This window comes from Salminus brasiliensis, chromosome 1, assembly GCF_030463535.1.
Source record: "Salminus brasiliensis chromosome 1, fSalBra1.hap2, whole genome shotgun sequence".
NCBI lineage: Eukaryota > Metazoa > Chordata > Actinopteri > Characiformes > Bryconidae > Salminus > Salminus brasiliensis.
In genome coordinates, this window is record NC_132878.1 from 85,769,202 (window position 1) to 85,791,192 (window position 21,991).

Here is a 21,991-nt window from a genome sequence, read left to right on the forward strand (position 1 = left end):
GGTCAAAAACACTAAATTTAATAATATAATAACTTTATTGTTTGACTGAATTCTGTTACATTTCTGTCATTGCTTATTTTATTAGACATTATTGGAATAAGTGCTACACTTCATCTCATAAATAGGATGTTTCTAATATGATCTGTAAAAAAAGCAAAAATACTTCAGAATTAGCTCACAGGACGCATAGGAATGAACACACCGTAGCTGTAGTGAAGAAGTGAAGAAAGGAAACGCGCTCAGACCCATTTACCCTTCATGATCACTTCCCCTAGTGACTCGATTCGGGAAACACTATCAGAAATCTGGACGAACTGATCCTTCGGATTGGGCCTCATCCGGAATTTAGCCTGTATCTCTGAATGGGCGCTTTAAAGGGTCTTTATGCTGAAAATAGCGCTGCGTTGACTTTTATTGTCAGGGGTACGAGACACAAAGACGAGGATGAATTGGGACAGGCCCCAGTGCTGACGCATGCGCACACAAGGTGCGTTCCCAAGGCTGTGACGAGCAGTTAGGAGAGCACAGTTAACCGACAGATAAACAGCGCTTTCCGGGCATTTGTCTACACTGATGCCCCAGCAGTCCGTCGCAATGCGGCTTTCCATGCTCTTAGATCCGTAACACCATTCCTGTCTGTTCTCACAATGCTGTTGAAGTCTGGGCCGCCAGGAAACATTGGAAACATTGGAAACAGCAGGCTGAAAGTTTCGTGGCAGGGTAGAAGTTCACTGGAAGCTCAGGATGAATTTCGGAGTTCCAGCTAATTCACTTCTGTTATTCCGTGCCTGCGACGAGGGCGACTATGAGGGCGCGAAGAGGATCCTGGAGCACACCGGCAACGAGTCGGGAAGACAGTCCAGGACGCGCTTGGACTCCGTCTCGGAGTGCAATGTGGACGCTGTCCGGGCAGGACTGCCTCTTGTACCCGTGGATTGTACCGATGAGGAAGGCAACACGGCCTTACACTTCGCCTCCGCTAGTGGGCACGAACATCTGGTGAGATTCCTGCTCCGGAAAGGGGCGTCCGTGGACAGCCGGAATAACTACGGCTGGACGCCGCTCATGCAGGCAGCAAGGTGGGGCATCCTCTCTCAGACTCGGGATGGGAGTTTGGGGTGTGTGTGTGTGTGTGTGTGTGTGTGTGTGTGTGTGTGTGTGTGTGTGTGTGTGTGTGTAGCAGCCCTTCAAACCCCCAAGACCCCCTTCCAACATTAAATATCCTGCATTGTAATTGTGACTGTAAAAAGTCCAGGCCCACATATCCATTAATGCCTTTAGACCACAGACACCCCTAAATGCACCCATTGCTGACACAGATGAGCTTGTGGGAACCTGTGGAGAAGTATTGGCAATAGAATAGGACTCTCTGGAGCAGATGGACATGAACCTACTGGCACCATGCTGCCTAATGCCAGGCGTGGGCTAGAGGGGTATAAAGCCCCCCAGCCTTGAGCTATGGAGCAGTGGAGTGTGTTCTCTAGAATAATGATTGGTGCTCCTTCCAGTACTTTTAGGATGCCTTGGGGAGTTGGGAATGAGGTGGGATGGTAATCATCCAACATCCTGATCTCACTAACACTCTTGCTGAATGCAAACAAATCCTCACAGCAATGCTCCAAAATCTAGTAGAGAGTCTTCCCTGGACAGTGGAGACTGTTACTCCAAAAACAAACAAGGTTTAACTCCTTTTGATACCCTTGATTTCTGAAGAAACAATAAATTAGCAGGTGTCCCAGTACTTTTGTCCATACAGCGTATCTTTCATTTTGTTCTGACATGCATTTAGGATATGTACAATAAGGGTTAGCTATATGACAATATTTAAACTTATTGTAATAGATTATTTTTATTGTGATACACAATATGCTTCAATGAGCATATCATGGATCTCGTCAGTGTGTAGATGAACCTCGGTTTACATTACAAATGTCATTACAAGTTACAATTACAGGCCTAATTATTCCCATTTAATTAGATGAAGTGCAGCAGATTGTAAGTATAAGTCAGTGTACTCGGTGTGGTAGAGGACTTGAAGAGCACTTATTAAGAATCTTTTGCTACTGATTTTTTGCTACTGCATTTTGTGTGCGTGTCTAAATATTGTCATAGATATTATATATTGTGAAGATGTCTTTACATTTTGTGATCTAATATTTAGCCGTTTGATCTAACACCCCTAAAGTGTAACCTCTGTTTTACATGTAATATCTCTGTAACATATGTTTTCCTGGGGGGGTCTATTTCAGAAATCAGCTATGGGTAATGTATACTGGTAATATGGTAATAATGTCAGATCTGCAGATGTAGAACGACATGCTGAGTAGTCATATTGTCAGAATGTCATTAATTTACTTTACAGATTGAATTGTCTCTTATCTAGTATTAGATTTGTGCTAGTAACAGGTTGATTTAATGATATCTACAATTATGTTTATAAGTAAAATTGGAGATATTTAGTAAACGACTAGTAAAAAGCCCAGGACCACACATCCATAAATGAAATGATATAATAATAATTCTAGATATTTCTAATTAAATTTGCTAGTAATATGTAATATGCATTTGGATGTGAGCAATTTCAGATCTCTAAAACCTTTTAGGAAATGTACTGAAAGTGTTGAATCTACAGCTTAGTGTTGACTAAAAAAGAACAATACTATTATATGATATGATATTATATATAACTTTACCTTTAACTAGTCAGAATTAGTGTCTGGATATATCTTGGATTTGTATTTGACTTTTACTATTAAAATGTAAACATCTCAGATAAGAGAAAATAAAATTCCATGTAAATCAGTGGTAACATATGACAACCTGACAGTATGACTTTACAGAATCGAAGACCTGATATTATTACTAGCAAAACTGTAATCTTGCATTTAGAGCGTTTAACTAGTAAAACAATCTTTGTTGGTTGTACTCTGTGATATATATAAACACAAAATAAACAAAAGAGCAAAAGGACATTTCAAATTGAATCTTTTGAATTTTGAACAGTGGATAAGCTGGTTGTTGTTAAGGTCAAAGAAAATGGGATGGATATCATCACCAGGCTGCCAAGTTTATTGTATATCACCAGTTCATTTAGATCCTGCTCTTCTATATAATACATTCAAATAACTTTAAAATCTCTACATGTAAATTTAGCCAGTGAGGCTTTCGTCCTGTACTGTGATTTGATTATGCCTAGGGGTACTGAAAACTGTTACTTCACAGTGTTTTGAGTGGATGCAGAGAACAGGTAATGAACGAAATAGCACACTGCTTTTGCTAGCTAGGCTCTATTCCACAGCACACTGTTGGTGAAGATGCTCTACAATGTAGTGGGATTGTAACATGATGTCAGTGACCCATTTTACCGAAGTTTTTGGCTGTTTCTGCCAGGAGTTACAAGACTAACTTTAGGTGTTCCTCTCCACAGATTCGGCCATTTGAGCGTGGCTCATATCCTGCTGGAGAATGGAGCAGAGATCAACGGCAGAAATCGCTTGGGTGCCAGCGTGCTCACCATGGCAGCCCGCGGGGGTCACACACACGTGGCTAAACTCCTTCTTGAGAATGGCGCCTTTGTGGATGACTTTGACCACCTCTCTGCAGTGGAAGGAAATGCCAATGGCAACAATAGCAACCACAGTGACAATGGGAAGAACTTCTTAGATATCACACCTTTATTGTCCAGTGCTCAGCATGGCCTTGAAGCCATGGTGAGACTGCTTTTAGAGTGGGGTGCTGACGTGAACTTTTCCCAGAAGACCACGGGTTGGAGTGCGCTAATGTTAGCTACCTTGAGCGGGAAGGCTAGCATAGCTCAGCAGCTGGTAGAGCGAGGTGCTGATCCCGACCATCTCAATGTTCTGTCCAAAACAGCTTTCGAAGTGGCACTGCAGCTCAAACATAAAGAGGTGAAGAGCTACCTTGACTCCATCACAACAGTTCGTCCACAACCAGGTGAGGACAACAAATGGACACTAACGGGAGTTTGACCCTCTGCCCTTTAGATGATACAGTGTGCATCTTGATACATGCAGTATGTGTAGAAGATGCGTATTCTGATCGGATAAAAGTCCGGATGCACATATCCATGAATGATTTTAGACTATTGACTAATGCAAATTTGCATTCAATATACACTACATGTTCAAATGATTTATATATATTCTTAAATCTTGAAAAAATGTACTTTTGTTTTTTTCCTTTCTGGATTTGAAATCCTGAATAGATGCAGAGAAGAAGAGACCTGATGTTTTCATTGCCTTAAAGCTTGGTGAGTAAAATGGTGCACATGTATAGTATTATAGCGCTGCACATGAATGCAAAAGTTCCATATATATATATATATATATATATATATATATATAATGTGTGTGTGTGTGTGTGTGTGTGTGTGTGTGTATACCAAGAGCCCTTCCTTTAAGAATTACGGAAGACAGGCTTTCAGACTTTTTTTCTGTTCTAGCAACAAAATTATAGAACGAAGTTCCCCTGGGTGTCCGAATGGCAGAGTGCATATATGTATAATGTATTTCTTCTCCTGTTAAGTGTTGAGCATATTGAAGACACAAGGTTTTGTCCTGACAGTGATGGTGTCTGTCTCTTCTGTTGTAGGAAATGCTCAGCTGGTAAAGGAGATTTTAGAGGAGGATCCCTCACAGGTGAACTTGGCTAATGCAGATGGGGCATCCCCTTTAATGATAGCTGCTGTGAGTGGACAGCAGGAGGTGGTACAGTTGCTGGTGGAGAAGAATGCAGATGTGGACAAACAGGACGGGGTCCATGGCTGGACGGCTCTTATGCAGGCCACATATCACGGGTAGGATGCACACACAATGTATATTAAGAAGCATGGATTCCGACCAATTTTGAGTTCTGGGTAATGCGTTAAGGGTGTAAACGGCCCATGTTTTCATACCAAATCATAATGGGACGGATGTCATGGTCCGGTGCATGCAGTCACACAGAGAAGCTAGCTGTAGAAGAAGCGGCCGTCTTATTTCATGAAATCATGGCAGATTAGATGAGCAGCATGTGGACTGAGAAAGTGGAGTGTAGGCATCTCTCATGGTAATTACTCAGTGAAACCCACTTTTACACAGCTTGTAAGTGTTTTTTGTAGCCAGGTGATGATGATGATGATGATTAGATTGGAGGGCTCTGAGAGCCCTGGCAAAAGCTTCAGTTTGCGCCACTTGAGGAAGTCCATTGTGGATTAGTTCAGAATTATTGTCCTGCACTAGAATCCGTCCTAATTTCATCTACGGTTTATTTTGTTAAAAATGGTTTCCTGCAACACAAGCCCAAAGCATGGTCAATCCACACCACTGCTTAACAGTTGGAGAGGTGTTCTTTTCAGGACATTCTGCAGGTTTTGCCTCCAAAAATGCTTTTTTTTTACCTTTCTCTCCAAAATGAAACCCAGTGGAACCTAGAGCACTGTGATAGATAGATACTCTAACCCTAAACCTGAAAATTGTTTTGGAACTTGTAACGGGTTTACCAGAGTCTAAGGTCCACACAAATCCACCCATTACAGTGGAGGGGCAGATGGCGGCCACACAAATCCACCTGTTAGACACAGCAGAGTCTGAACCAGACCAGTTTCTCGACCCTTGTTTATATACTCTGAACTCTGAATATGAGTGACTTTACGAGCTCACAATGAGATGCACTTGAAAGACAAGAATCAGTTTGAACTGCATTTCTGCGCAGTATTATCACAAAGATGGTAATAGATAGATAGATAGATAGATAGATACATAGATACATAGATAGATAGGTACTTTATTGATCCCGAAGGAAATTTAGCAGCCAGTAGCAATTGCACAATACAGCACAGTAATACAATACAATAATGAAAAAAAATAACAATAAATAGAATGAATATAAAATAGCATTTGATATATGCATTTGAACCCAACCGGAGATGAAAGGCAGTGCAGTTATAAAGAATAAGGAATGAAGCAGACAGATGACAATACTGAATAAATATGTGCATGTATTGGTAGTAAAGTAAAGTGTCAGTAGTGTCCACAAGTGTAGATTTAAAGGATGTACAGTAAAGTGCACATTAAACCTATGATTAAACATAATTCTGGCCCAACTTGAATTGAAGAGCCAGACGTCTTTTGGTAAAACGTGAGTTCGCCACCAAAAAAAGGAAACTGCTAGCAATAGGATCTTGCAAATGCATTTATAGGTGTATATTATAGGTGTAAAAGTTTTCTGTTAAAAAAAAAAGTATTTGTCATTGTACTATAAAGCAAAGCATCTGTCCTCTGCATTTGACCCATCCGTAGTGGTGAACACACACACACACACACACACACACTAGAGGCAGTGAGTACACACACACCTGGAGTGAAGGGCAGCCAACTCCAGCGCCCAGGGAGCAGAGAAGATCCAACAGTGGCAGCTTGCCGAACCCGGGTATCGAACAACACCAAACTGTCAGAAAAACATGAAATACAAAGCCCAACAATTATAAGGGGTAGGACTACTCAACAAGGCACAGTGAAAACCTGGGGGAAACAGTGAGAAAGCAGGACTACAGATCACACACTGGTGGGAACATGGATAACAAGGTGGGGGTCGGGCAGGAGCAGAGACCAAAACAAACAACTGTATGGGTGATTGTAAACAAGAGAACAGAGGCAAAGACACAAAGAGGCAATGATGGACTAGAAGGTACAACATTACAAATCCATTTTTTGCGCATTGGTAACAAATAGAATTTGATAAAAATGTTATGCAAGACCAGACAGTTGATCGGTTGTATAGCTAATTGCAGCTGGTAGTTTTACTAGCATACCAAAATGATAGAAATGATGATTTAATAAAAGAAAACTACACAGTATGTACAAAAGTATTAGGACACCTCCTTTTTCAGTGTTTCTTCTGAAATCAAGAGAATCAAGAAAGGAGTTTATCCCACTTTAGTGGAGTAACTGTCTCAACTGTCCACTAGATTTTGGAGCATTGCTGTGATGATTTGTGACGACAAGAGCGTAAGTGAGGTCAGGATGTTTGAGGATCACCACCCCACCTCCAAACCTCCAAAGAACACAGTTCCACTGCTTCACAGCTCAATGTTGGCAGGCTTTATACCATCTAGCCCATGCCTGGTATTAGACATGGTGCCAATAGGTCCATGCTTATCTGTTCCAGAGAGCAATGAGGGCAGTTCATTAGAAGGTGTGTCCACAAACATTTGGACACATTGTGTAATTGGGTAATCAGATTTCAGATGATATTTACCATCACTTACACACAGTGCCCCCTTTTTACATGGTTGCGATGCATTTTTACACAGGGCCTCTCATCCTTTAATACAGCTGCAGAGTGCAGAATATTTGATAACCACTCTGTTAGGATTTCCCAGTACCTTACTTGAAGAAAAGGAACAGAGACCATATTGTTGCATTAAATCAGCAGTAATAAACCACTGACACTTGATTCCTTTTTTTTTTAAGGAATAAGGATGTGGTGAAGTATCTCCTGAATCAAGGGGCTGATGTAAATCTGAGAGCCAAGAATGGATACACAGCCTTTGACCTTGTCATGCTCTTAAATGACCCAGGTAATCTAAAAATATAACGTTGTAAAGTTTTTGTTGTTTGTTATACCATAGAAAAGAATGTATTATTTTAGGATTTTTTTTATAATGCTTATGTTTTTATTTCAGACACTGAGTTGGTAAGGCTGCTCGCTTCCGTGTGTATGATGGTGGATAAGGACAAGGGAAAACACAGAAGCAAGAAGCTTATCAAGAAGCGCTTGTCTTCCAATGTGCCAGAACCACCGGATGATAAAGGTGGCCTCAAGGTGGGCCTCAACGTCCTACACACGTTTATACACTCATCAATGCACTGAAACTGTTTGTGTAAAAACTTTGTATTTCCCATGCAGTGCATTCATTTTGCCAGCTTAGTTAGTCCTTAACACGTGATGTTCATAGTCATTAAGTAATTTCCCCTGGACTGTTACTTCTGTTTAATACAGAGATAAAAGATAGACCTTTTCCCTCAGCATACTTCATAGTTTAAAATGAAAATGCACTTTTTATGGACAGAAGTATTGGGACACCTGCTCATTCATTGTTTCTTCTGAAATCAAGGGTTTTAAAAAGAGTGTTTCCTGCTTTTGTTGGAGTAACTGTCTCTACTGTCCAGAGAAGGCTTTCTATTAGAGTTTGGACGCACTGCTGTGAGAATTTGATTGCATTCATTGAAAGGGTGTTAGTGCGGTCGGGATGTTGGATGATCACCATCCCACCTCGTCCCAAAAGTACACACAGTTCCTAGTTCATAGTTGCCTGGCATAAGGCATGGTGCCAATAGGTTCATGTTTATCTTCTGCTCTGGAAGATTGCAGTAATTGTACAGGGACTAGACAATCTGTGTGTGTGTATTTACATGTCTGTATCAGCAATGGGTGCAACTTAAAGTGGCTGAAAGCATTCATTAGAAGTGGTGTCCACAATCTTTGGACATATACTGTATATGAAACTCCCCTACACAGTCTATTCCATGCCTTTCAAACGTAAAGCATTGTATTTTTCAAATTTTTATATGTGCACAACAACACAGACAAGGAAATAAGCTTCAACATGTCAACAAAGTGTAAAAAATGTATATTTAATTGTAATAATAATTATCTGCTTTCTTTACTTTCCAAACCTTTTCAATTCTATGTTTCTATGTCTTGTGTTTACATTATTTACTCTCTAGTCCTGGTGGAACCGAATGTCTAATCGCTTTCGCAAGCTGAAGCTTACTCACACGTTAAGGCATGGCCTCTCCCCCAATCGCTTGGCACCGTTCCCTGATGACCCAGAGGTTCCGCTGGATGCTACCATGAAGGCAGAGCGAAGGACAGATGCAAACGGCTCTGAGAGCAGTAGTGCAGTAGCCCCCCCTGCTGGAGCTGCTGTCAATGACATCACTATTGCATGGAGCGCAAAGAACAAAGAAAGTGGTGAGATAGCAATCATTAATTATTACACTCTTTGTTACACTAGTGAGATTTCCCATCCTTTTTTGCTTTTTTTTTCTCCATATACTGTTTGCAGTCTTAAATAAGGCTTTTAGAGATTGTGCCGACATAATGAGTCTAATTAAACCATACGCTTATGCTGCTGTAACCACAGAGGGAGCCATGTATGCAAACCGTGTGCTGCTTAAGGAAGATAACATTTGATGAAAGAACAAAAAAACAACAGTTAGCATTCACACCATAACTTGGTCAGTAGTAATACTTTGTGATTTGTTGAAGGTCTTGGAAGAACCAACAGTGAGAAAGATGACCTTCTCATTATCACAATGGTAAGATAATACTTGGAGGTTATTGTTCAAATACATATATAATTCTATATATGTCCAAGCGTTTGTGAACAGCCCTTCTAATAAATGCATTCAGCTACCTTAAGTTACATCCATAGCCTGTCTAGTCCCTGTAGAGAAGTATTGCCAATAGAATAGTACTCTCTGGAGGAACATGGACCTATTGGCACCATGCTTAATGCCTTAATGTGGAGCAGTAAAGCAGTAAAACTGTCTTCTCTGGAAAGATGGTGCTCTATTCAGTACTTTCGGGATGAGTTGTGGGGTGGTGATCATCCAAACTGATTTTAATACTCTTGATTTTAGAGAAACAATGAATGAGCAGGTGTCCCAAAACTTGTCCATATAACACATATCACATACCCCCCCCCAGTTAAGAAATGGTGCACCCCTGACACGGTTGCCCAACGACAAGCTCAAGGCCGTTATCCCACCCTTCTTACCTCCATCCAACTTTGAGCCATGGAACTCGGACCGCTCACGTACAATGAAGGAGGGAGGCAAGACTAATGAGCAGCCTCGTCTGCCCATGCATCAGAGACCCAGCAAAGCCAACTTCAACAGCAGTGGAAACTCTGATATTGTAAGTATTTAACTAAGCTGTGTTTACTATTCTGTATTCAGCTGAAAGGGCTCCTGTCAGTGAATGAATAGAATTGAAGAGAACTGGCTAAATGAAAAGGAATGAGATTCATTGAAAAGGACAGTATCCCGCCTCTTTTAAAAGTGCAGTGTAGAATTTCATTAAGAGAACTCATTTGTCTTTTGAATGAGCATGTAATACGTCTGTAACGTCTGTTTAAAAGATTAAAAAATGGGCTTAGGCACTGCCACTATGACCCAGGGGCCGCTGGTTTGAATCCCAGCTCATGGTGCCTGCCATCAGCAGCCGGAGCCCAAAAGTTCACAATTGGCCGTGCTTATTCCGGGTGGGTAGACGGCACCCCCCCCCCCCCCCCCCCACTTCACTTTCATGTAGGCGTCTGCAAGCCGATGCATCAGAGCTGGGTACTCGATGCTGACCTTAGAGTGTGTTGGCTGCCGATGACGTTGCATCAGCATCTGTTTGAAAAAAGGCAGTGGCTGGTTGCACAGTGTCTGGAGCATTACATGAGATTGGGGAGAGTACTAGCGTGTGGGTTGGGTAATTGAAATCTGAAATTGGGGAGGAAAATTGGATTATAAATTTGGGGGAAAGAAGTTACTCGTTTTCAGTGCTATAAAGAAGAGTATAGTATTTGATTTGTGATCATGTGATGTATGCTTGCTTGTATATATTTTATCCTGTTGTGTGAAAAACTGTCTACTATTTTACTGTTTTAGACGACCATTAGTCGAGTGGTGAGCAGATCCATGAAGTTTCCCACTATCAGTAAAGGGCCCTCCTCTTCTCCCTCCAACTCGGGTAACTATAACTCTCCTCACTCATCCGGAGGATCTAATGGAGTAGGAGTGGTGAACCGCCATGCATCAGACTCACATAATCGTTCAGGTACTGTTTATGAATGCATAAACTAGACTGTTTATACTCAAGAAACTGAGAGAACAATGCTTGATACACACACAGCGTTTGTCAACATGTCAATCTAAGGCATTTCATGTTTCTCTCTAACGTGTTCTGTATCAAACCCCCGGACTCTCCAGGAGGCAGTGCGTCTGACAGCGTGTTGTCTCAGATTGCTGCTCAGAGAAAGAGAGCTGCAGGCCTGCTTGATGTTAAAGGTCCAGCCCCAGAGACGCCCAACCTTGCTCCCACACCTCTGCCAACAGGGCCTGATGCTAGTCTGACCAGCATACATAGCAACCCCAGCCTGGTGGCTAGTGACTTCCACTCCAGACGGGTAATGTATATTATAGAATATAGATCATAATTATTTATATTTGAGATATTACGTAATATTACGTAAATTATGGTGTTTGGGCTTTCTCTCACATCCCACTGCTATGCACCTAAATGTTGTACCACCAAGAGTGGATCCAGAAATAGTGAGAGTGTATTTCTCTGAAAAACAAACGTGTTGGCATGTCGGTCACTGAGCAGAAAATTCCTCCAGCAATTGCATTCTGGCGCTTGTGCAGCATTTATGTAACTGTTTCATTTAAAGTGGATTGACAAATTTAGCCTTGTGAGAAACCCAAGTGTTCTGTAGTCAGAATTATGATGACATTTATAACTTCTTCAGCACATTGCTCAAGAGTTTCCTCTCAAGCTCATAGTTACTGCCAGGTTATTTTAAATAGTACTGCTAGTAGTATATTGCCCTTTAAATGATTCTTATCAATTCATTGGCTGCAGCACATATGTTTCTTTGGTTGCTTTAAAAAATTCCAGAGTGCCTGAAGAGTGCTGTTCATTTTTCAACTAACCAATTTCCTCCAAAAGGTGGACCTAAAGAAGAGGCCACAGTCTGGGAACTCCTCCACCTCTAAAAGCACGTCCTCTACAGTGACTCCATCTCCATCCCCAACCCCCAAGCCTCCCATTGGTGACACACTCTCTTCAGCTTCTTCCCAGCCACGATCCAAAAGCAGTGGTGGATCAAGCAGTGGCACCATCACCGATGAAGGTAGGTTTAAGAAAAAACTATTAGGTGTTTGGCATCTGTGGACTAAGTGGTGGTTAGTTATACTCTGATATGCATTCATTTTTATTCTTTAAATGTGTTTGGGCGAAATCATTTTCGCATAAGCAACTTTCACATCTCTGATACAATTAAAAATGTTTGCAACATTGATTGCAACTATCATTTCTAAACTAACCCATAGGTGGGGTTAATTAAAAGAGATAAATGGGCTTGTTGTAATCATCACCAGAAAGTCCCAGCAGATGGTGGCTGTAAATTAGCTTGGCTACCTGTCATTGTTTGACATTGCTGTCAAATGATACTGTGATTAAAATAATATAGAATTCTGTAATTTACACACAACTCTGTAAACTGGATAGCTTGGTAAGAGAGTGTCAGGAGTTCTAAAACGACATAGTCATATTTGGGTCAAGAGTGTGTGTGTGGGGGGGGGGGGGGTTTAGTTTTGTTTTTTTTTTTGTTTTTTTGGGGGGGGGGGTTCGGTTGAATGAGCTATTTGACAATGTGTCTAAAGGCCAAATAAGGGAAAAAGGATTTGGGTGTATTTACCAACCCATGCTCCTGGTTCACGTGAGGTTAGTTCACATGGTTTAATTTAAAGGATCATAATGGGGATTACTGCAATATAGTATTAGATTGTGGTTTACACACAACACAATCAAAAAACACTGGTTGCAGGGTAAATCTTGTCACAGTCACAATTTACAAATTGCATACTGATAACATTAGCCATAACATTAGTACCGGTAAAGTGAGCATCATTGACCATTGTCATCTGTCAATGGGGTGGATATATTAGGCAGCGAGTTAACAGTCAGTTCTTAAAGGTGATGTGTTAAAAGCTAGAAAAGTATTAGAGTCTGAGACACTGTTGAGGGCTAAATTGTGATGGCTAAACAAGTGGTTTTTCAGACATGCCGTGGTCCTGGTCATGCACCTACCCAAAGTGGTCCATGAAAGACAACCTGCGAACGGCAACAGGGTCATGGGCACCTAAGGCTCATTGATGTGATCCATTGATGCCCCACCTCTGCTGCTAACGTCTTGGTGCCACATGCCTCGAATGGTCAGATCTATTGTGGTGGCACAGGAGGACCTATTCAGTTTTAGGCCAGTGGTATTAATGTTATGGCTCATCAGTGTATGTTGCTTTTGTGCACTTTACAGTAGCTAAATACATTTATTAAAATATAAAATCCACAAACATTAGGACATATAGTATATTTCGGAAAGGGGACCCTTTTTTAAACCCCAGATATTTGGTCTGGTTGCTCTTTTTGATTGGAGTGTGTGGTATCACCTTTCCTAGACCAAAAGATCTATCTGATGCCTTCAGAAGGATCTCAGTTATTTATTTATTTGTTTATTTACATTTTCCTTCCCCTTTCTTTCTTTCTGTCCACTTTTAGATGACCTTCCGGACAGTCTAATAATTATAATTGTCAATACTTTGGAAATCTTCTTAAACCTCTTCCTCATATGTGTCTACAGCCTTGTTTGTGAAGGCCTCAGATAGCTCTTTTGATCTATGCTTAAATAAAATGCTTATCTACATACGGTTTAGGAAAATATGAAGTACTGATTTTCCTACATGAGTCAAAAAAGAAAAAAAAAAAGTATCATGGGATGTACGTACTTCTTTACACGACTGTACGTATGTGTTCTGTGGTCTTGGAGTAAGCATGTATAGATTTCTGTCTATACCTGTTTTGTGGATTGTTCAAATTTAGTCTTAAGTTCAGTTAAAGTTGACTGCCTTTCCTTTTTATAGATGAGCTCTCAGGAATCCTGAGGAAACTTTCTCTGGAAAAATATCAGCCCATCTTTGAAGAGCAGGAGGTATGAACTAGAATGTTTGTAATAGTGAACCTATTCCACATCATTCAGTCTACAGATATAAGTGTACTATAGCACCTCTGTCCTGTCAGCATGAGAATAAGCAGAGAGTTGTGCAATACTGCTGACAGATGAACTGAAGATCTGCGCGTATTTATGACTGTTCATGTATTAAATACAGGTAGACATGGAAGCCTTTTTGACTCTGACTGACGGAGATCTGAAGGAGCTGGGAATTAAAACAGATGGTCCGAGACAACAGATCTTAGCAGCCATATCTGAACTTAACGCTGGCAAGGTACCTTTTTTTCCTTACTTTTTATTCTCTTAGAAATAGGTTCTGCCAGAAAAAAAAAAAAAAAAATGTCATAAGTTCAGTACCTGTTGTGATAATGAGGTATTGTAATTGCAGGGACGAGAGAGACAGTTGCTGCAGGAAACTATCCATAATTTCCAGTCTTCATTTGGAAGCAGTGCCAGTAACCACCGGCCTGCAGGATATTCACGTTGTGAGTACTGCCCGTAGAAATCTGCCCGACTGTATGGTCACCTTGTTGTATCTTTATGTGTATTGATTAATATCTTTGTTCATCGTCTCGGTTTAAAAACACCTTCCCCTTCTGTTCTTTTTCTAAGCTCCAACAGGCTGGGCCAGGCATCAACTTCACACCCCTAACAAGAGGTAACACAATTGTCCAAATGAAGAATGGCAAAATGGGCTGTTCTCAAAGTGCTGGTTCGAGAACTTTGAGCTAAGACAGTGTTACAGTTTTTTGAAAGGTTCCAAGTGCAATTCCCGACGTGCCAAAAAGGATCTCCTGAACAAAGTAGATCTTCAGTACAGCCCTTAGTATTTGCACTGTCATACCCGGATAAACCACCAGAGGACGCTGTATAGTTTCAAATGACCTCAACTGGAACTCGCTTGGTAAGAGGTCGCGTCAGGACCTCTAAAAATACGTAGTCGTATTTGGGTCAAGATTTTTTTTTAGCTTTTAGACGAATGGCCTGTTTGGAATGTCTAAAGGCCAAACGAGGAAAAAGGAGGAAAGGAAAATGGAAGTATTTACAAATCATGCTGTTTGTTGGTGTGAGGTGAGGTCACGATGAGCACGCTCCAGTTTGAGAGGAGAATCACTGCCGTGTAGTATTAGACTGCTCCATAGTGATGTTTATTTCTTTAACAAAAGAAAAGCAGGAGACAGATGAGGACAATCATTGTCATTCTCTGTGTAATACAAGTTATGTACCAAATGTACCAAAAGAAACAGATCAACAGATATTTTATTGTCAAATATTAGCAGAACATGTCTTAATAAGAATTCAAAATAAAGAAATAGCATCATGTAAGGTACTAACAAAAAGAGCAAAATGTACAGCTACAGGTCAGCTTGTTTGTAGCCTGATTTTGTAAATGATAGCTGTCATGCAAAAACATCCACTCTCCATAAAGGGAACTTTACAGGAGAAGGAAAAACTTCCCTAACTTTCAGTGAAAGTCAGTGTAAATATATTTTATTTAAAGTAATTTTGGTACATTTCTATTGGTCCATTCATAATGCAATTTTGAAACAAAGTAGACAACTACTTTTGTGAATATGGAAATGGAGATACAAGTTTTTTTTCATGACTGCAATGAAATATAGATATATTGGGTATATAAAAATATACAAAAATATGCCAGTGACAATAAGTTATCTAGGAATTAAAGGGAAATCAGGATCATACAAGAATTCCTATAGTGACCATAAAACAGCAAGAGGAGTAGGAAATACTCTTCGATTGCTGTCGTAAGCCTGTCAGATTATTCCAACCTCTGTTTTAATGACCAGATGTCTTATTTGTATTTTATAGCTTTTATATCACAGTATTATCAAAGAATATATTAATGTGTGAAGTGTTTTCACATGAGAAACAAATTGTAGTATCATATTATAGAACAGTATTACAGTATTACAGTTATTTAAGTGGTAAATAAGAAAGTGTGTAGTCTAATGCTTGTCAGTATTTCACAGAAAAGAAAAAAGGTTTTGTAAATCATGAAAAATGAGAAAATAAAGTTTAAAGGATTGTCATTTTATTAAAAACTATTTGTGAACTATTTAACAAAGCATGCAAGAAATATTGTATTCCTTTTCTCTTGCTCTCTCTCACACACACATTCTCTTGTCCCCTTTCCTGTTCATTATTAATCAGGCACTTCACTAAGAAACCTAAAACATTTTGCAGCGTGACATCTCCATCATGATCAGCGTCAAAAAAGGAAACGTGAGCATGAAGAGAAGTCATGGCTGGTTAGGTACTGTCTTTCAGACAGTCGTTTGAAGCATTTCTCTGGGCCCTCTGCACTGCACATCAGTACTAATGGAGACTGATGGAGTTGTGTAGCGTTGTGGAATATAGTTCAGCTGTGCTGGAACTTTCATTCCAAAGCCAGGATTTAATGGAAAATGTGACAGTGCTTTTGTGTGAGGATGTGTTGCAAACTGACCCTCTGTCCATGTTGAGAAACGGAAAGTGTTTTTTGTGTCCCTGTAAGATATAAAGAATCTGCAAGCAAACACAAAATATGGAAAACATTGAAAACCATCGTCAACCATATTGAGCCTGGATTATTATCTAAATTATTAGTTATTAGTGTGTGCACTGACAGCACTAATTCATGTTCTAGATAGTTCCGGGTTTATTGCTTTATATGAGTTTATTGAGGTTTAATAATCACTAATACATCAGGAAGTGTTCCATTTTCTAAAGGGAGGTTCTACCCATCAGGATTTACAGACTAAAAAGCACAAATGAAGTGTTTTATTTGTCAGTGTACCTCACAAATTCCTAATCCATTCGTGACTCTTTGATTAAAAAAAGTCAAATCTGCATGATCTGTATGTATGATGCCAGTATGTGTTCCATATAAGAGATTCTCAGCATTTGGTTGTTAAAAAGGTTAAATTAAGCTCTGCCTAGCTTGCATGTTGTGTAATGGACATTGCAAAAAATCTTATTCACCAATAATTACAGACTTAACAACAATAAATAAACTGCATAATGGATACATTGGATACATACATGAATTTGGAAAAATGAAAGACAAGAAGACAACCACATTTACCATTCATGTTAGAATTTGACATCTGACTTTAACCCATCCATGCAGTGAACCCGCACACACACAAACACACACACACACACACACACACACAGACACACACACTAGTGATCAAACACACACAGTGATCAGTGAGCAGCCAACGCTGTGGTGCCCAGGAAGCAGAGGTGGTTTGGCCTTGTTCAGGGGCCAAACAGTGGCAACTTGTCGAGCTCGGTTATCAAACCCACAACCCTGTCATTAATAGCCCTGTCATTAATATTCAGATTTACAGGAGAACTTTCATTGGACATCAGTGTTAAAAGATTTTATTCCAGGTCATTTTGGAGCATTTCTATTGGTCCATTCATCATTAGAATGGTGACACAATGTGAAGGATAACTGCCAGATTCACATTATGTCAAAAGGTGAGAAACCACAAAAATGGGCTTTACACTAGTCCTCTTACCTCAAATGTATGTACATCAACCAAGACATGCTGGTATCTAAAGCTAGCTTTTGTAACTTTGTCATTGGTAATAGTAACAGTCTGTGTGACCTTGTGTACATACTCTCAGTTATGCTTGCCAGAACTGAATCTCATGTTGGCTCTTGGTGAATAACACACGGTCATGCCACCTACCGTTGTAACAGTAGCTGTTCAAATCTCATACACATGGCTTGTGTGTGTTTATTCCTTAAGCTTTGCCACAGCATTTGGGAGTCCAGGTACGGCATAAGCTGCTTAACTACATTCTGGATGGAGAGACTATTGTAGCTTGCATAATGCATTTCTTCTGCTTCACGCATGATCCACTACACAAAGATGAGTCCTTCGAATGGTTTGTGAGAAGGGGATACACAAATCCAGGTTTGAAACCTTTACCAGTGAATTGATTACAGCCTTTATGTACTCAGAGCCTGCGCCCACCTTAGCTTACCAGAACTGGCATTGTCTTGAGGGGCCTTTGCAGTGTCCATAACTGCCTTTGAACGGCGGAACTGTACTGTAGGTGTGAAACAATGAAATAACCTTCCAAAAGATTAAGGCAAAATTCAGATGAAGCAGACTTTCTCAAACCCTGGTTTTCTGTTTCTGCTTCCATTCTGTATACCATGTATTATACAGTAGTACTGTGTGGTGTGTACTCTGTGTTATAAGACATCATGTAATACCCGTCAGTTGTTTTACTGAAACGGAAACCTTTTGTTTTCTTTTTTTAGTGAAAACCACCAACCACAAGCTTCAAAATGTACATTGCAAAGTTGAAAGATGGACTTTAGCCAAGCACGACTCAGCCCCAAAACCTTTAAAGTGAAAAAATAAAAACTCAGACACTATAGATTTATTTGGACAGCATTGGGCTTAAAAACGGAAAAACATACTGAGCCAAACTTGGAGAAATAAAAGACCCCTTGTCCTCCCAATCCATCATCTCAAAACTTCCATTTCTTACTAGTTCACATGTGCACAAATCACCCCGTCACATCCTTTTAACTCTGCCATATCTCTCATTCCTGGCTCCCTTTATCAGAGAGGGAAGTCTGGCCCTTTACCACATAGCAAGAGCCACCTGAATTCCAGCCCAGAGTTTTTTCATCCCCCCTCCCTTTTTTAATCCTCCTCCCATATCATCATATGCTGATGGCATGGTCCGAACTCGCAAAACCTGAACAAAAGCCCTGTTCAGATTGGATTGGTTTATCAGGGGTACGTCTGTAATAAAAGTTTTACACAGCTCCTCAGTCAAGAAGCCCTTGCATCCAGACAGCAATAAAGCCACCATGTGACGAGCGAGTTTAGTTCTTCAATGTTTGATTCACACAGTCACATTCACAACAGTTGCATCCAAAAAGAAGAAGGGGTATTTGTTCTTATTTCACTTTGGGATAAAACAAAGTTCCAACAACAGTTTAATTGTGAGACTTCATTTTCATTTGTGATTCAGAACGTTTTAATTTCTAAGGGACGATCTCAGAGGCTAATATAGCGCAAACCAGTGACCAAAAACGTTGTTTTTCCAATGCGAGGAGACTATCTGGGAATCACAGAGATGTGATTCCAGCGGTCCTGAGATCTAGGACTAAATCCTGAGATCCTGCGAATAGGACTAAAAGGAGCAGACCACCACTGAGTTCTTAAAAAAGCAGGTAGTTCTCAGGAAGGCTGGTTCAAATCCTGGATCATGCTGCCTGCCATCAGCAGCCGGAGCCTGGGAGAGCACAAATAGCCTTGCTCTCTGAGGGTGGATAAATCTCTCTCCCCCTCATCGCTTCAGTGTGGCGGTGGGCGGCACTGGCGTCTGCTAGCCGATGCATCCGAGCTGCTTCTTAGAGCGCGTTGGTTGCCTGGTGACATTGCATTGGTGGCAGGTTGAAAGGAGGAAGTGGCTGGTTGTTCTGTGGATGTTGGAGGAGGCATGTGTCAGTCCTCACCCTCTTAGTGCTGGGAGCATTACATGTGATGGGGCAGGGTTGGGTAATTAAATTTAAACAGAAATTGGTAGTTCTATCAGTCTACTGTGGAGAAGAGAGTAAAACAGACATTGCAGATTCAGATGAAATCACGAGAAACTCCAGTAAAAAGAGAATTATCCCATTAATTTACACTTACAGCTCTTACAAACATCGTTAGGAACCAAAAGAGTATCTCCACATTACTAAAAGCAGAGTTAGGCTACATTCTCTATCATGCTCTCAAAGTGCAGGCCAGACTGAAATGGTCTCAAATATTAGTAAACAATATGGACCACATTTTTTAATGCATCTTATTTTGCACATTTTATATTGTGGTGATTGTTAAAAGTGATTCATCCCCCTTCACGTGAAAGCCATATAAATAACTGCTGTGGTGAATTTAAATTGCTATTAGGCAGCAGTATCAGCAAATCAGTGGAAATAACTTGACAGTCACGTGCCTCTACCATGCGGTTATTCAGCAGGTGTGGTTCTGACTGGCTTCCTGCTTGGCGTGTGTTTCGCATTTCATGTATGTGGAGCACAGCCAACCGTGCTGGCAAACTGCCAGATAAAATTGTCACCTAATCAACAAGACAGTAAAATTTACATCATCTTTTTTTTTTAATGCTGCTGTTCTGCCTGAGGGAAGGGTGTATGTGTGTCTGTGCGTTTTGCATTTGAGAGAACAGCCTAAATGCTGCCAAATGCAAAACACTTCTGACATTTAAATCTTTCAATAATCATTTGAATCCATCTGTAGCTAATGTCCACTACCCCTGCATAGACACAGACGCAAAAAAACAAACAATTAATGTAAATAGTTATAGTTTAAGTCAAGGTAAGAGTTAGCTATGCATTTTCAGTAACTGTAAGCACAGTGTGAGTGAGATAATAATTATTCATTTTTTACCCTTAAAATTAGAACCTTTCTTTGTGCTTCTGTAATATCGCCATTTTGTAGATGCAAGGGTTTTTGGAAGGGTGGTGCGTATAAATATACACAATTTAGGACTAAAAGTATCCAGACACCTCCTTTTTAATACCCTTGATTTTGAAAGAATTGTTGTTGCAGCAGTGTGTCAGAAACTCACATTTTTTAAACCCTGTTTCAGTGCAGTTATGCGTTTAATATGCACCTAGACCACCTAGATATCAGCGACTTGTAAGCATATGGCCACACGGCCTGTTTTGTGCTTGCATATGTGACTATCCATTTATATGTGTTAACTGAAGCTCTGATGTTTTAGTGCAGGGTTTTGTGTCACACTATATTGCCAAAAGTATTTTGACACCCGCTGATTTATTGTTACTTCCAAAATCAAGGGTAGGAAAAATAAATAAATAAATAAAAAATAAAAATCCTGCTTTTGTTGGAGTAACTATCTCTGCTGTCCAGGGAAGGCTATTAGATTTTGGAGCATTGCTGTCAATCAAAAGGATTTGATTGCTTTCAGCCACAAGAGCACCAACTCATCCCAAAAGTATTGGATGGATCATTTCTAGAGAACACAGTTCCACTGCTCCACAGGTCAATGCTGGGGGGCTTTATGCCCTGGCATTAGGCATGGTGCCAATAGGTTCATGTCTGTCTTCTCCAGAGTGTTCTATTTTACGATCAATACCTCTCTATGGGTGGCTAGACAAGCTGCGTGTATGCATTCGGGCATTTGTGGCAGCAGTGGGTGTAAATTAAAGTAGCTTAATGCATTTAATAGAAGGGGTGTCCACAAACATTTGGACAAATAGTGTATTTTTAAATACCCCCAATCTCTACAAAGGAGCCCCAATCATTTTCACAGTTCAGTAATATCTGACAGCCTGATTCAGCTCATGAAGTGCTCGATAATGTGGGCTTGAATCAGACACAGAAAACAGTCAAGGGTTCAGGGCAGCTGAATCTCCAGACTTGATGTGTCTAGCCACTGCTTCCAAAAACCAATAAGTGAGAGTTAGTATTACGCCGTATTCCATTGAAATCTTTATATAAGCTCATGGAAAATGAACTGAAAGAAGTGTGGGACATGCTTACTTTAATCGCCTGTGCTCTCTTGCTCTTTAAATCAGGATTATTTTGTATTTATGCTCCACCAGGCTGCTGTGAGTCACGTGATGTTGGCTGTGCCTTTATGTAACAAGGAGGTCAGACACTGAGCTCCTCCTAACCTGTGTTGCATTTGTTTAAAGCATACAGTAATGCCTAGCAAGCTTGTGCTCACACGTACAGTATTCCCATTGCTTTAGTTCATACAAATATTTTTCTCATTTTGTAATTTACACAGTTCAGCCATCATATTGGCTGTTGGTTGAGCCTGGCAGCTGGGAGTAATTTGGCAAGATGTCAGTTTACTGGACCCTACATTAAACACTAGCCAGGTTGCGTGCAAAGGCTGGCCTCCCTGCTCCAACTGCCAGGGCTTATTGGTGCTTAAAGCAGAGCTAATCTTACAGATTCTATGGATAGGGCTGGGCTGGAATTTGGGCTTACCCCCTCCCCCGTTTCCATGCTGAATGAGTGTTGTCAGGCCCTTGCCTCGGCCTGTCACAACATTGACATATCGGCTACAGCTAACATGCTGGGTTAAGCTTGCTGACCAGAAACAATTCGGGTCAGTGTGCTGAAAGGGAAAAAAAAACATGTGGTTGTTAATAGCTGTGCTCAACTGTACACAACAATGAGGAGATCT

The 21,991-nt window shown here is 40.6% G+C and overlaps 1 protein-coding gene across 2 annotated transcripts; it reads left to right on the forward strand.

Annotated features, from left to right (window-relative positions):
• The first annotated feature begins 495 nt into the window (after positions 1-495).
• On the forward strand, positions 496-15,823 carry LOC140565611 (ankyrin repeat and SAM domain-containing protein 6-like). 2 transcript variants are annotated; one of them, XM_072691630.1, is made up of 16 exons: positions 496-1,079; positions 3,428-3,954; positions 4,226-4,270; positions 4,612-4,816; positions 7,473-7,579; positions 7,685-7,824; positions 8,730-8,976; positions 9,274-9,323; positions 9,715-9,924; positions 10,665-10,833; positions 10,986-11,182; positions 11,725-11,908; positions 13,698-13,765; positions 13,944-14,060; positions 14,175-14,271; positions 14,399-15,823. In XM_072691630.1, the coding sequence occupies exons 1-16, from the start codon at positions 745-747 to the stop codon at positions 14,446-14,448; spliced, it is 2,748 nt and encodes a 915-aa protein (XP_072547731.1). In that variant the 5' UTR covers positions 496-744; the 3' UTR covers positions 14,449-15,823. The 2 variants fall into 2 exon arrangements, with proteins under 2 accessions (XP_072547731.1, XP_072547741.1); XM_072691640.1 differs by having other exon boundaries at positions 10,665-10,746.
• Positions 15,824-21,991: the final 6,168 nt, after the last annotated feature.

Bases quoted from the DNA above. Each gene is read 5' to 3' on its own strand.
- LOC140565611 (XM_072691630.1), top strand. From the start codon at position 745: ATGAATTTCGGAGTTCCAGCTAATTCACTTCTGTTATTCCGTGCCTGC. The intron at 9,324-9,714 runs GTAAGATAATAC...ACCCCCCCCCAG, and splicing joins ACCTTCTCATTATCACAATG to TTAAGAAATGGTGCACCCCT. The intron at 9,925-10,664 runs GTAAGTATTTAA...TTACTGTTTTAG, and splicing joins GCAGTGGAAACTCTGATATT to ACGACCATTAGTCGAGTGGT.